The sequence below is a fragment of the Thalassophryne amazonica genome, chromosome 19 (assembly GCF_902500255.1).
Source record: "Thalassophryne amazonica chromosome 19, fThaAma1.1, whole genome shotgun sequence".
NCBI classification, from domain to species: domain Eukaryota; kingdom Metazoa; phylum Chordata; class Actinopteri; order Batrachoidiformes; family Batrachoididae; genus Thalassophryne; species Thalassophryne amazonica.
Window position 1 is genome coordinate 463916 of NC_047121.1, and position 14790 is coordinate 478705.

A 14790-nucleotide genomic window follows, 5' to 3' on the forward strand; every position below is an offset into this window, starting at 1 on the left:
ACAAATTGTAATCTATTAGACAAATATGATTCAAACCACCGCAGCGCAGTGCCTTTAATACCTATGGCATGCTCTAATCTCTGTAATAAAATTTTATGGTCAACAGTATCAAAAGCAGCACTGAGGTCTAACAGAACAAGCACAGAGATGAGTCCACTGTCTGAGGCCATAAGAAGATCATTTGTAACCTTCACTAATACTGTTTCTGTACTATGATGAATTCTAAAACCTGACTGAAACTCTTCAAATAGACCATTCCTCTGCAGATGATCAGTTAGCTGTTTTACAACTACCCTTTCAAGAATTTTTGAGAGAAAAGGAAGGTTGGAGATTGGCCTATAATTAGCTAAGATAGCTGGGTCAAGTGATGGCTTTTTAAGTAATGGTTTAATTACTGCCACCTTAAAAGCCTGTGGTACATAGCCAACTAACAAAGATAGATTGATCATATTTAAGATCGAAGCATTAAATAATGGTAGGGCTTCCTTGAGCAGCCTGGTAGGAATGGGGTCTAATAAACATGTTGATGGTTTGGATGAAGTAACTAATGAAAATAACTCAGACAGAACAATCAGAGAGAAAGAGTCTAACCAAATACCGGCATCACTGAAAGCAGCCAAAGATAACGATACGTCTTTGGGATGGTTATGAGTAATTTTTTCTCTAATAGTTAAAATTTTGTTAGCAAAGAAAGTCATGAAGTCATTACTAGTTAAAGTTAATGGAATACTCAGCTCAATAGAGCTCTGACTCTTTGTCAGCCTGGCTACAGTGCTGAAAAGAAACCTGGGGTTGTTCTTATTTTCTTCAATTAGTGATGAGTAGAAAGATGTCCTAGCTTTACGGAGGGCTTTTTTATAGAGCAACAGACTCTTTTTCCAGGCTAAGTGAAGATCTTCTAAATTAGTGAGATGCCATTTCCTCTCCAACTTACGGGTTATCTGCTTTAAGCTACGAGTTTGTGAGTTATACCACGGAGTCAGGCACTTCTGATTTAAAGCTCTCTTTTTTAGAGGAGCTACAGCATCCAAAGTTGTCTTCAATGAGGATGTAAAACTATTGACGAGATACTCTATCTCACTTACAGAGTTTAGGTAGCAACTGAAGAAGTGATTGACCAGAGATGGACTGAGTGAGCAGAGACCGAGTATTGAGCAGAGTGGAAGACTGGAGTCAGAGTGTTTGAGCAGTGAGCTGAGACGAAGTGTTTGAATGGAGATGGAGCAATTGAGTGGTGACAGAGTGAGTGAGCAGAGACAGAGTGAGCGAGTGGAGACGGAGTCGTGCAAAGACAGAGTGTTTGTACAGAGGTGGAGTGTTTGAGCAGAGATGGAGTGAGTGAGCAGGGATGGAGTGTTTGAGCAGAGAAGGAGTGAGTGAGTCAGTGAGTAGAGACAGAGTGAGCACAGATGGAGTGATTCAGCAGAGTGTATTATTGGAGACAGAGTGTTTCAGCAGGGAGAGAGTGAGCTGAGACAAAGTGTTTGAGTCGAGACGGAGCAATTGAGCAGAGATGGAGTGAGTGAGCAGAGACAGAGTATTTGAGCGGAGTCGGAGTCTTTGTGCAGAGACAGAGTGTTTGAGTAGAAATGGTGTGATTGATCGGAGATTGAGTGATTGAGTAGAGACTTTGTGAGTGAGCAGAGACGGGGTGAGCGAGAAGAGACAGAGTGTTTGAGCAGAGGTGGAGAGTTTGAGCAGAGATGGAGTCTTTGTGCAGAGACAGTGTTTGAGTTGAAACGGAGTGATTGATCAGAGATAGAGTGATTGAGTGGAGATGGAATGATTGAGTGGAGATGGAGTGTTTGAGCGTAGACGGAGTGATTAAGCAGAGTCAGAGTAAGTGAGCAGAAACTGAGTGATTGATCAGAGACGGACTGAGTGAGCAGAGATGGAGTGATTCAGCAGAGTGTATGAGTGGAGACAGAGTGTTTCAGCAGGGAGAGAGTGAGCTGAGACAAAGTGTTTGAGTCGAGACGGAGCAATTGAGCAGAGATGGAGTGAGTGAGCAGAGAGAGTGAGTGAGTGGAGATGGAGTTGTTGTGCATAGACAGAGTGCTTGCACAGAGGTGGAGAGTTTGAGCAGAGGTGGAGTGTTTGAGCGGCGATGGAGTGAGTGAGCAGGGATGGAATGATTGAGCAGAGACATTGTGAGTGAGCAAGGATGGAGTGAGTAAGCAGAGACGGGGTGAGCGAGCAGAGACAGAGTGTTTGAGCAGAGAAGGAGTGAGTGAGTCAGTGAATAGAGACAGAGTGAGCTGAGATGGAGTGATTAAGCCGAGACAGAGTGAATAATTGGAGATGGAGGGGTTGAGCAGAGACAGAGTGAGTGAGCAGAGACGGAGTCTTTGTGCAGAGACGGAGTGTTTTGAGTAGAAACGGCGTGATTGATCGGAGAACGAGTGTTTGAGCAGAGATGAGTGACTGAGCGGAAACTCAGTGATTGAGCGGAGATGGAGTGATTGAGCAAAGTCAGAGTAAGTGAGCAGAAACTGAGTGATTGAGCAGAGATGGACTGAATGAGCAGAGATGGAGTGATTGAGCAGAGTGTATGATTGGAGACAGAGTGTTTCAGCAGGGAGAAAGTGAGCTGAGACAAAGTGTTTGAGTTGAGATGGAGTGAGTGAGCAGAGACAGAGTATTTGAGCGGACATGGAGTATTTGTGCAAAGACAGAGTGTTTGAGTAGAATCGGTATGATTGATCGGAGATGGAGTGATTGAGCAGAGATGGAGTGAGTGAGCGGAAATTGAGTGATTGAGCGGAGATGGAGCGATTGAGCAGAGTCAGAGTAAGTGAGCAGAAACTGAGTGATTGATCAGAGACAGAGTAAGTGAGCAGAGATGGAATGATTCAGCAGAGTGTTTGAGCGGAGACGGAGTGATTGAGCATAGATGGAGTGAGTGAGTCAGTGAATAGAGACAGAGTGAGCTGAGATGGAGTGATTAAGCAGAGACGGAGTGAATAATTGGAGATGGAGGGGTTGAGCAGAGACAGAGTATTTGAGCGGACATGGAGTATTTGTGCAAAGACAGAGTGTTTGAGTAGAATCGGTATGATTGATCGGAGATGGAGTGATTGAGCAGAGATGGAGTGAGTGAGCGGAAATTGAGTGATTGAGCGGAGATGGAGCGATTGAGCAGAGTCAGAGTAAGTGAGCAGAAACTGAGTGATTGATCAGAGACAGAGTAAGTGAGCAGAGATGGAATGATTCAGCAGAGTGTTTGAGCGGAGACGGAGTGATTGAGCATAGATGGAGTGAGTGAGTCAGTGAATAGAGACAGAGTGAGCTGAGATGGAGTGATTAAGCAGAGACGGAGTGAATAATTGGAGATGGAGGGGTTGAGCAGAGACAGAGTGATGAAGCAGAGATGGAGTGTTTGAGTGGAGGTGGAGTGATTCAGTGTAGAGGGAGTGAGTGTGCAGAGACGGAGTGTTTGAGTAGAAACGGCATGATTGATCGGAGACGGAGTGATTGAGCACAGATGGAGTGAGTGAGTGGAGACAGAGTGAGTGAGCAGAGATGGAGTGATTGAGCAGAGTGTATGAATGGAGACAGAGTGTTTCAGCAGGGAGAGAGTGAGCTGAGACAGAGTATTTGAGCAGAAACGGTGTGATTGATCGGAGATGGTGTGATTGAGTGGTGAGTGTTTGAGCAGAGACTGAGTGATTGAGCAGAAACGGAGTGTTTGAGCAGAGACGGAGTGAGCTGAGACAAAGTGTTTGAATGGAGACAGAGCAACTGAGCGGAGGCGGAGTAGTTAAGAAGAACCAGAGTGATTGAGCAGCTCTCTGTGTGTCCACAGGCTGGTCAAAGAAAATGAAGTCAGACGTTGGAAGGAACAAGCAGACAACATGAGGAAAGGTGTGGACAAAGACACACACACAGACAGACACAGAGACACATACACACACACATGCGCGTGTGTGTGTGTGCAGACATGTTGAAGGTGAAGCATCATGGGATACAGTGGAGACTTTGCTTTAACAGACAAATATGTCAATTCATTTGAACTCTCTTCTTTTCTTTTGTCCACAGAGTATCAGAATTTACAGCAACATTTTGAAGTGAAAGAGAGAGAGTGTGATGTTAAGAAAAAGGAGAAAGAAGACATGATGGAGATGTTGAACAAAATGAAGGAGAACCTGGAGCGAGAGAGCAGCAATCACAGAATGGCTAAAGCAGAAGCAGCTGAACTTTCAGCCAGGCTGCAGCAGTTCGGCTCGGTAAGAACAGCGAGCTGGCACACTGGTGTGGAGTGGTTAGTGCCTGTGGTTCTGATGGGCCCTGATGCTCCTCAGTGAAGAAACACACTCATGTATGTGAACACCATTCAGAGACCTTGGCCATGTCCTTCGTGTCCACAGCAGTACGCTGCAGGATGCTGCACCAGGTCATAGGGAGGACCAGACTCTATTGCAGCATGTATGGAGTAACTGCAAGAGGATCATGTGTTCATGGCATCAGACCACATTGCAGCAAGTCCAGCATGTTCAGAATTTATGCACTGCTACTGATGCCCTATTTCCCATGTTAGACCTTTTGCAGTTATTGGGTGGGGCAGTTTACAGCCGAGTGTGAAGCGTCCGGAATGAAAATCAGCACCTCCAAATCTGAGGCCATGGTTCTCGACCGGAAAAAGGTGCTTTGCCCTCTTCAGGTCGGTGGAGTGTCCTTGCCTCAAGTGGAGGAGTTTAAGTATCTCGGGGTCTTGTTCACGAGTGAGGGATGGATGGAACGTGAGATCGATAGATGGATCGGTGCAGCGTCTGCAGTGATGCGGTCGCTGTATCGGACCGTCGTGGTGAAGCAAGAGCTGAGTCGGGGGGCAAAGCTCTCGATTTACCGATCGATCTACGTTCCGATCCTCACCTATGGTCATGAGATTTGGCTCATGACCGAAAGAACGAGATTGCGAGTACAAGCGGCCGAGATGAGTTTCCTCCGCAGGGTGGCTGGGCGCTCCCTTAGAGATAGGGTGAGGAGCTCGGTCACTCGGGAGGAGCTCCGAGTCGAGCCGCTGCTCCTCCATATCGAAAGGAGTCAGTTGAGGTGGCTCGGGCATCTTTTCCGGATGCCCCCTGGACGCCTCGCTGGAGAGGTGTTCCGGGCACGTCCCATTGGGAGGAGGCCCCGGGGAAGACCCAGGACACGCTGGAGAGACTACATCTCTCGGCTGGCTTGGGAACGCCTTGGGGTTCCCCCGGAGGAGCTGGGGGAGGTGTGTGTGGATCGGGAGGTCTGGGTGGCTTTGCTTGAGCTGCTGCCCCCGCGACCCGACTCCGGATAAAGCGGAAGAAAATGGATGGATGGATGGATGGATGGGTGGGCTCTATTCTGGTCCACTTTACATCCACTTATGACAGTGTGTGGCACCTGATCCTGAAGCTCGAACATATCAAACGTTTGTCAACCGCAGCTTCATTCTGAAGTGATGGGCAATCCAGTCAGCCTCTATACCTCAGAAACAGAGTTGCTCAGTACTTGTCCCCATACTATTCAGCCTGTACATTGGTGATCTTCCACCTTCAGCATCATGATGCTGATGTCTCCAGCGCTCACTCAGCTCCCAGATGTTTGTGCAAGTCTCAAGACTGCAGACACTGGGTGACTGACTTAGGACCTGCTAGACCTGCAGTAGCAGGTCCTAAGTTGTGGAATGCATTACCTCCTGAACTGAGGTCCATTAATAGCTTGCCTCTGTTTAAAGCTAAGTTAAAAACATACTTGTTCAGGGCAGCTTTTTGCACATAATTGCTTTGACACTTTTTTTGTCTATTTTTATTCTATTTTGGATGCTCTTATTGTGTTGTATTGTGTTTTTCGTACTTTTCTTTTTATTTTATCTCTAGGTGGTGCTATTGGAAAGCACTTTGGTTCAGTGAAAACTGTTGTAAAGTGCTATAGAAATAAAACTTGATTGATTGATTGATTGGGCACCAATGCAGGACTCACGGACACAGGTGTAAGAGTAAAAGGGCTTTATCCAAAAATCACAGATAGGGATATGGTACACAGTTAGGCAGTCAACGTGGCAGAAGTACAGAAAAACGACAGGCTGGGGTGTGGTTAAACAATGAGCAAAGTTCACAGGAAACTGGTGTCAGAGAGATCAGAGGGTGAGATGAAGGCTAAGTCCAAAAAACAAGGCAGGGTCAAACACAGGCTGGCAATCAGGCAAAAGGCAGAGAACAGAGCTGGGACAAAGACGGTGAAGTACAACGAACTACCTGTAGCAGTCCCCCGGAAGAAATAAGAGAGATTTTCTGAGGGGTGCAAAATTCTTTTACTGGCATCATTGAGCATCAGTCCCAAACACCAAGCACCAAGTGGCACCGTGAAAACTAAAATGAAAACAAAAACAAATGCAATTGGCACATAATATATACAAAATAACTTCAATAATTGTCCATCAGTGTTGCTACAGTTACTTTGAAAAAGTAAGCCAATTACTGATTACTGATTACTCCTTGAAAAAGTAACTTAGTTACTTTATTGATTATTCAATTGGAAAAGTAACTAAGTTAGATTACTAGTTACTTTTTTAGTTACTTTCCCCAGCTGCTGACAACAACCCTCTGCCACCTCAACATGACAATGATACCTGTTTTGCCAAAACTCATTTTATAGTCACCCTTTCTTGACTTCAATGAAAATAAATACTTGTTTTATAAAAAGTAAAATAAAGACGTCTTTCTTGACCTCATATTTAACTGTTGACAGCACTGTAACAGTAAAACTTGCAATTTCTAACCTACATTGTTTATAAATGTAACTATTAAATTCTTTCTAACATTTTTCTAACATTTAAATTCTCTCTAAATATTTTACTTGTCGAAATTATTATTATTATAAGTAGTATTAGTAGTTGTAGTAAGAAAAAGGCTTCAAAACTGGACCTTTAATCTAGGGGTGCTGTGGGGGGGCACATCCCTCCATTCCATCTGCATTCGCCCCTGCTTTGGCGTTTGAGCACAAAGAATGGATAACATTTATTTATGCAGAAAACATGACCAGATTTACAGGTAAGAAAGTTTTATTGCGTTTTCACATCACGTGGTCCTCAGAAAGAGAGTTCAGGTGCATTTGAGTGGAAAATAGTGTTAGTTGTTGACGTGTCGCGGTGGATCAGCTGTTTTTAACGAACAGATACGAAGCGGCTCACCTCAGAATTCTAAATAAAGGAGGAAAAAAGCATAAAAATGTCTTTGTAAAGCTCAGTGCAGGTGTGCTGTTGTCACCCCGCTTTAATAGGTGAGGACGAGTCGTAGCTGCTGCAGAAAACCGCGGATGAAAAGCTCACAGCTCGCTTAAAGTGGACAGTTCAGTTGAACCCGACCCCCTGCCCATGGACCAAGTTTAATGCTGCTATCGACCCACAATGCAAAAATAATAGTAACGCACAGTGACTTGGAGAAGTAACTTTAATCTGATTACTGATTTGGAAAGATTAACGCGTTAGATTACTCGTTACTAAAAAAAGTGGTCAGATTAGAGTAACGTGTTACTAAGTAACGAGTTACCGGCATCACTGTTGGCCATATGCACATGCACTTGAACCACAAATGTAAATTAATTCGACCAAAATGTCCAAAATACGAGGGTAGGCGGAAAAGTTCTAAGTCTCACTATGATGCAGTTAATGCATTAACTGTATCATAGTGAGCCTTAGAACTTTTCAGCCTACCCTTGTATAATACATTTGCATGTTCACGTCATAAACACTAAACACACACCTCACTCCGCTCTACAAGGGCTGCAAGTTGTTATTGCCTTCGGTTTTCAGCCAAAGTCCAGCGTGGCTTTAGCCATTACAGCACACAGGCTCTGCAGACCGCATGTAAAGAAAGTCCCTTCACTTCCGTATGTGAAGAAGAAAGATTAATTTAGTGCATGCGCCATCTAGTGGACAGCTTATGTACATTTACACTCTCACCAATCGTATAACAATGTAAATAAATACGATTCCACTTTCCAAATGGACGTAAACCAAACTTTACAGAAACTCAAACAAACAAAAGATCATGTCTAACAAGAAAATATCAGACAGGAACGTTCACCGTGACCTAAGGGATTAGTTACTTTCTAAGAGAACAACTAGTTTTTGGATTTGCCACTCTATTATATGGGGCTTATGTGGTGTGCCTTGTTTATTTGGTGCATTACAATCACCTGGTTGGAGTTTAACTCTATGCACCAAACCATCATCTTCTTGTAATGCTTCTACAACTCGGCCCAGTTGCCATTGGCTTCTAGGAAGCATCTCTTCCTTGATAATTATGATGTCATTAACCTTTAGGTTTTGACATGGTACATGCCATTTTTGTCTTGTGGATATATTCAAAAGGTATTCTCTTTTCCACCTACTCCAGAATTGTTCAGTGAGATATTCAACTCTATGCCACCTTTTCCTTGCATACAAGTCCTCTTTTACAAACTTCCCAGGAAGGGGCAAAGCGACTTTGGATTTCATGAGTATGAGGTGATTCGGAGTAAGAGGTTCGTTCCTTTGGAAGTTCTGACATGCATTGTTCTTCAGTTGGACATCGTAGCTTACGACATTGTACACATTTGTTAATTAACTTTGACACTTCCTTACTTCCACCCATCATCCAAAATCCATTTGCTCTCAGTTCCATCAGTGTTTGGCTTCTGCCCTGGTGTCAGATTTTGGAGTGGTAGTGTGACATTATCAATTTAGATATGTGATGGTCTTTAGGGAGAATAATCAGATGTTTGAGTTCTTGACCAAGAGTAGATTTCTTTAACCTGCCTCCAACACGGAGGAGTCCCTGATCTAACACTTCTGTGTTAGATCTGATCTGATCTAACACTTCTGTGTTAGATCAGGGACTGTGTCTAATGCGAACAGGGGGCTTGAACTTGGAAGGTTTTCTCCCACCTTCAACTTTTCTAGCTCTTGGGGAAAGGCATGCTGCTGCAAGAGATTTATTGCTGTATCAGCAGCTTCTTTTCTTTCTTTGACAGTTATGAGATTGGCATGTTGACTTTGCTTTGATCTTAGTCTCTTTATTCTAGCGATCACTTTGAGAAGCATTGACCAACTATAGAAATTTGTGAGACGATCTAAAAATTCACTTTGGTTTGCAGCATGGGTTGCAAGTACCTTAACTGCTTTGACTTCTGGATCTCCAACTAGCAATTCAGCTGTGTTGTTTGTTGTGACAGGGATTTCCGGCTCCCACAGAAACTTTGGGCCTGATAGCCAGCTAGTTGACATGAGATCTGCCGCACTGAGCCTTCGAAAGGCATAATCTGCTGGGTTTTGTGCTGTATCAACATAATGCTACTGTTTGGGATCAGTGGTTTGTCTAATTAACTGGACACGATTTGCAACAAAGACGTGAAACCTTTGCGCTTCATTGTTAATATAGGCAAGGGCCACTTGGGAGTCGGCTCAAAAGTACGAGTATTCTTTGTCAATGTGCATTTCAAGCACTGCCTTTAGCATAACACTTATCTTAGCTGAGGTGACTGCAGCTGAGAGCTGTAAATGCGGAATGCTAGTGATTTTTGTGGGTGTGACCCTTGCTTTGGCAATCAATAAACTACAATGCACTTGACCTTTGTCATTTTTGTACCTCAAGTAAGAGCAAGCACCATAGCCTACATTGCTGGCATCGCTAAAGTGATGCAGCTCTACTCTTACAATGTTGTCAAAATCAGATGGATGACAACATCTGGGAACTGTTAACGTCTTTAAAATTTGCAAACCACCTTTCCATTCCTCCCACCGTGAGCACAAGTTTTCAGGAATGGGATCATCCCACCCAATGCCTCTGCGGCATAACTCCTGCAGAATGCTTTTACCACTCAGGATAAAGGGAGCTATGAAACCGAGTGGGTCAAACAGGGATGAGACTACAGATAGTATGCTTCAGCGAGTGGGGGTTTGCTCCTTTGCGCTGATGTTAAAACTAAAAGTGTCATTTTCGATTGACCACTGGATACCAAGCACATGTCCTTCTGCTGATGTGTCAGGTTTGAGATTGAGAGGCTCAGTGGTATCGACTCTTTCTGAGGGTTCAAGATAGGAAAGAGCATCACTGTGGTTTGAGTTAAACTTGTGGAAACACAAACCTGCTTGCATGCATAGCTGTTGAGCTTCTGTTATGAGCTCCTTGGCCTCACTGACAGAGGGGACACTAGTTAACCCATCATCGACATAAAAGTTCTTTTCGACAAAGGCTGCTGCTTTTGGAAAGTCAGATTTGTGTTGTTGTGCTAAATACTTAAGACCAAAATTTGCACAACCTGGTGAGGAGCCAGCATCGAACAAGTGAACAGCCATTCTATATTATTTGGGTTCTGTGTCAAGCTGGCCCTTTTCCCTCCACAAGAATCTCAAATAGTTACGCATGTCAGTACTGACAAAGAACTGGTGAAACATCTTTTGGATGTCACAGATTATGGCTACAACCTCTCTTCTAAAGCGACAAAGCACTCCCACCAGTGAGTTAGTCATGTCAGGGCCGGTGAGAAGTGTATCATTTAGTGAAATGCCAAGAAACTTAGCTGAACAATCAAAACCTACTCTCAATTTAGTGCGCTTCTTCGGGTGGTACACCCCGTGGTGTGGGATGTACCACACAGTTTCACTGTCAGATGCAGGACGGGCTAGTTCTGCGTCACCGTTACTAATAATGTCTCTCATGAAGGCTATGTAATGTTCAAAATACAGTTTGTCAGCCTTTAATCTTTTCTTGAGGTGCTGCAGTAAGACAGTGGCTAGCCTCTTGTTGTTTGGGAGGTCTGGTGGGGAGTTGTCTTTGAAAGGGAGGGGCATTTCATAGTGCCCATCTGGCCTTTGCGTAATTGTCACACTCAGAAGTTGTATGAAGCGAACATCATCTTGAGACACATACTTGTCCTCATAGTTTCTCTCATTAAAGTCTGACTCTAAGATTTTGAGCACATCGGCAGCTGACGGTGTGGGCATTTCCTTTACCGTAATACAATGCACAGAGCTCTGATTGCCTTTTCTGTCTAAGTGGGGATTTGCTGACCCAATAATACTCCAGCCCAGTATAGTCGTTTGAGCAAATGGCTCGTTTACATTACCAGCAACTACCTCTAGGGGTGCTAGGGCTGATGGGCACTCATAACTAATTAATAACCCCATATCACAATCTTGAAGTGGTTTCATTTCATTAGCCAGTGCTTTAAGGTGAGGCCACTGAAGTGCAGTTTGTCTGGTGGGAATATGAGACTTGTCAACTGGGATAAATTCTTTAGCGCAGGGGTGGCCAAGTTCGGTCCTTGGGAGCCACATTCCTGACACTCTTAGTTGTCTCCCTGCTCCAACACACCTGCATCCAATGAAAGACTCGTTAGCAGACTTTTAATGAGCCTTTCATTGGACCAACCACCAGGCCTCTACTGGTGGTTGGCTCTCACTGCATTATTGTATCACTTCCTGTTCCGGAGCACAGCGGTGTTTTGCTCTATCTGTTAGCTGTTTAATCTGTGCAGTTAGATTGATCTAGTTACCTAGATAACGATTTGCTTCACAGTGTAATCTTCACGTGCCTTAACTAAAGCACTCCCTCTGCTGAATCACCTCTAAATTATTTACACATTATTCACTTTGTGTGTTTTTAGGAATCCGCTAGCTTAGCGTAGCTACTAGCTCTTAGCCGATTTAGCATGGCGGCTTCTCCTGTCTCTCCCACACTTTTCTGCTCTGGGTGTGAAATGTTTAGTTATTCCTCGGCCTCCTTTAGCAGTAATGGTACTTGTAATAAGTGTAGCTTATTCGTAGCTTTGGAGGCCAGGCTGGGCGAATTGGAGACTCGGCTCCGCACCGTGGAAAATTCTACAGCTAGCCAGGCCCCTGTAGTCGGTGCGGACCAAGGTAGCTTAGCCGCCGTTAGTTTCCCTCTGGCAGATCCCGAGCAGCCGGGAAAGCAGGCCGACTGGGTGACTGTGAGGAGGAAGCGTAGCCCTAAACAGAAGCCCCGTGTACACCGCCAACCCGTTCACATTTCTAACCGTTTTTCCCCAATCGGCGACACACTCACCGAGGATCAAACTCTGGTTATTGCCGACTCTGTTTTGAGAAATTTGAAGTTAGCGACACCAGCAACCATAGTCAATTGTCTTCCGGGGGCCAGAGCAGGCGACATTGAAGGAAATTTGAAACTGCTGGCTAAGGCTAAGCGTAAATTTGGTAAGATTGTAATTCACCTCGGCAGTAATCACACCCGGTTACGCCAATCGGAGGTCACTAAAATGAACATTGAATCGGTGTGTAACTTTGCAAAAACAATGTCGGACTCTGTAGTTTTCTCTGGGCCCCTCCCCAATCGGACCGGGAGTGACATGTTTAGCCGCATGTTCTCCTTGAATTGCTGGCTGTCTGAGTGGTGTCCAAAAAATGAGGTGGGCTTCATAGATAATTGGCAAAGCTTCTGGGGAACCACCAATAACCAGCAAAAATCTATTTAAGCATAAAAATTAAAAAAGAAAAAATAATATAGCACCTTCAACTGCACCACAGACTAAAACAGTTAAATGTGGTCTATTAAACATTAGGTCTCTCTCTTCTAAGTCCCTGTTAGTAAATGATATAATAATTGATCAACATATTGATTTATTCTGCCTTACAGAAACCTGGTTACAGCAGGATGAATATGTTAGTTTAAATGAGTCAACACCCCCGAGTCACACTAACTGCCAGAATGCTCGTAGCACGGGCCGAGGCGGAGGATTAGCAGCAATCTTCCATTCCACCTTATTAATTAATCAAAAACCCAAACAGAGCTTTAATTCATTTGAAAGCTTGACTCTTAGTCTTGTCCATCCAAATTGGAAGTCCCAAAAACCAGTTTTATTTGTTGTTATCTGTCGTCCTCCTGGTCGTTACTGTGAGTTTCTCTGTGAATTTTCAGACCTATTGTCTGACTTAGTGCTTAGCTCAGATAAGATAATTATAGTGGGCGATTTTAACATCCACACAGATGCTGAGAATGACAGCCTCAACACTGCATTTAATCCATTATTAGACTCAGTTGGCTTTGCTCAAAATGTAAATGAGTCCACCCACCACTTTAATCATATCTTAGATCTTGTTCTGACTTATGGTATGGAAATTGAAGACTTAACAGTATTCCCTGAAAACTCCCATCTGTCTGATCATGTCTTAATAACATTTACATTTACTCTGATGGACTACCCAGCAGTGGGGAATAAGTTTCATTACACTAGAAGTCTTTCAGAAAGTGCTGTAACTAGGTTTAAGGATATGATTCCTTCTTTATGTTCTCTAATGCCATATACCAACACAGTGCAGAGTAGCTACCTAAACTCTGTAAGTGAGATACAGTATCTCGTCAATAGTTTTACATCCTCATTGAAGACAACTTTGGATGCTGTAGCTCCTCTGAAAAAGAGAGCTTTAAATCAGAAGTGCCTGACTCCGTGGTATAACTCACAAACTCGCAGCTTAAAGCAGATAACCCGTAAGTTGGAGAGGAAATGGCGTCTCACTAATTTAGAAGATCTTCACTTAGCCTGGAAAAAGAGTCTGTTGCTCTATAAAAAGCCCTCCGTAAAGCTAGGACATCTTACTACTCATCACTAATTGAAGAAAATAAGAACAACCCCAGGTTTCTTTTCAGCACTGTAGCCAGGCTGACAAAGAGTCAAAGCTCTATTGAGCCGAGTATTCCTTTAACTTTAACTAGTAATGACTTCATGACTTTCTTTGCTAATAAAATTTTAACTATTAGAGAAAAAATCACTCATAACCATCCCAAAGACGTACCGTTATCTTTGGCTGCTTTCAGTGATGCCGGTATTTGGTTAGACTCTTTCTCTCCGATTGTTCTGTCTGAGTTATTTTCATTAGTTACTTCCTCCAAACCATCAACATGTCTATTAGACCCCATTCCTACCAGGCTGCTCAAGGAAGCCCTACCATTATTTAATGCTTCAATCTTAAATATGATCAATCTATCTTTATTAGTTGGCTATGTACCACAGGCTTTTAAGGTGGCAGTAATTAAACCATTACTTAAAAAGCCATCACTTGACCCAGCTATCTTAGCTAATTATAGACCAATCTCCAACCTTCCTTTTCTCTCAAAAATTCTTGAAAGGGTAGTTGTAAAACAGCTAACTGATCATCTGCAGAGGAATGGTCTATTTGAAGAGTTTCAGTCAGGTTTTAGAATTCATCATAGTACAGAAACAGCATTAGTGAAGGTTACAAATGATCTTCTTATGGCCTCAGACAGTGGACTCATCTCTGTGCTTGTTCTGTTAGACCTCAGTGCTGCTTTTGATACTGTTGACCATAAAATTTTATTACAGAGATTAGGCAATGCCATAGGTATTAAAGGCACTGCGCTGCAGTGGTTTGAATCATATTTATCTAATAGATTACAATTTGTTCATGTAAATGGGGAATCTTCTTCACAGACTAAGGTTAATTATGGAGTTCCACAAGGTTCTGTGCTAGGACCAATTTTATTCACTTTATACATGTTTCCCTTAGGCAGTATTATTAGACGGCATTACTTAAATTTTCATTGTTACGCAGATGATACCCAGCTTTATCTATCCATGAAGCCAGAGGACACACACCAATTAGCTAAACTGCAGGATTGTCTTACAGACATAAAGACATGGATGACCTCTAATTTCCTGCTTTTAAACTCAGATAAAACTGAAGTTATTGTACTTGGCCCCACAAATCTTAGAAACATGGTGTCTAACCAGATCCTTACTCTGGATGGCATTACCCTGACCTCTAGTAATACTGTGAGA

At 43.5% G+C, this 14790-nt stretch overlaps 1 protein-coding gene across 2 annotated transcripts in view; it reads left to right on the top strand.

Annotated features, from left to right (window-relative positions):
* The window catches only part of daam1a (dishevelled associated activator of morphogenesis 1a), a 275436-nt gene that overhangs the window by 127359 nt on the left and 133287 nt on the right, over window positions 1-14790 (top strand). For both annotated transcript variants that reach the window (XM_034159463.1, XM_034159462.1), the window contains exons 13-14: window positions 3806-3864; window positions 4039-4226. In XM_034159463.1, coding sequence (XP_034015354.1) covers window positions 3806-3864; window positions 4039-4226 — 247 coding nt within the window. The remainder of the gene's footprint in view (window positions 1-3805; window positions 3865-4038; window positions 4227-14790) is intronic.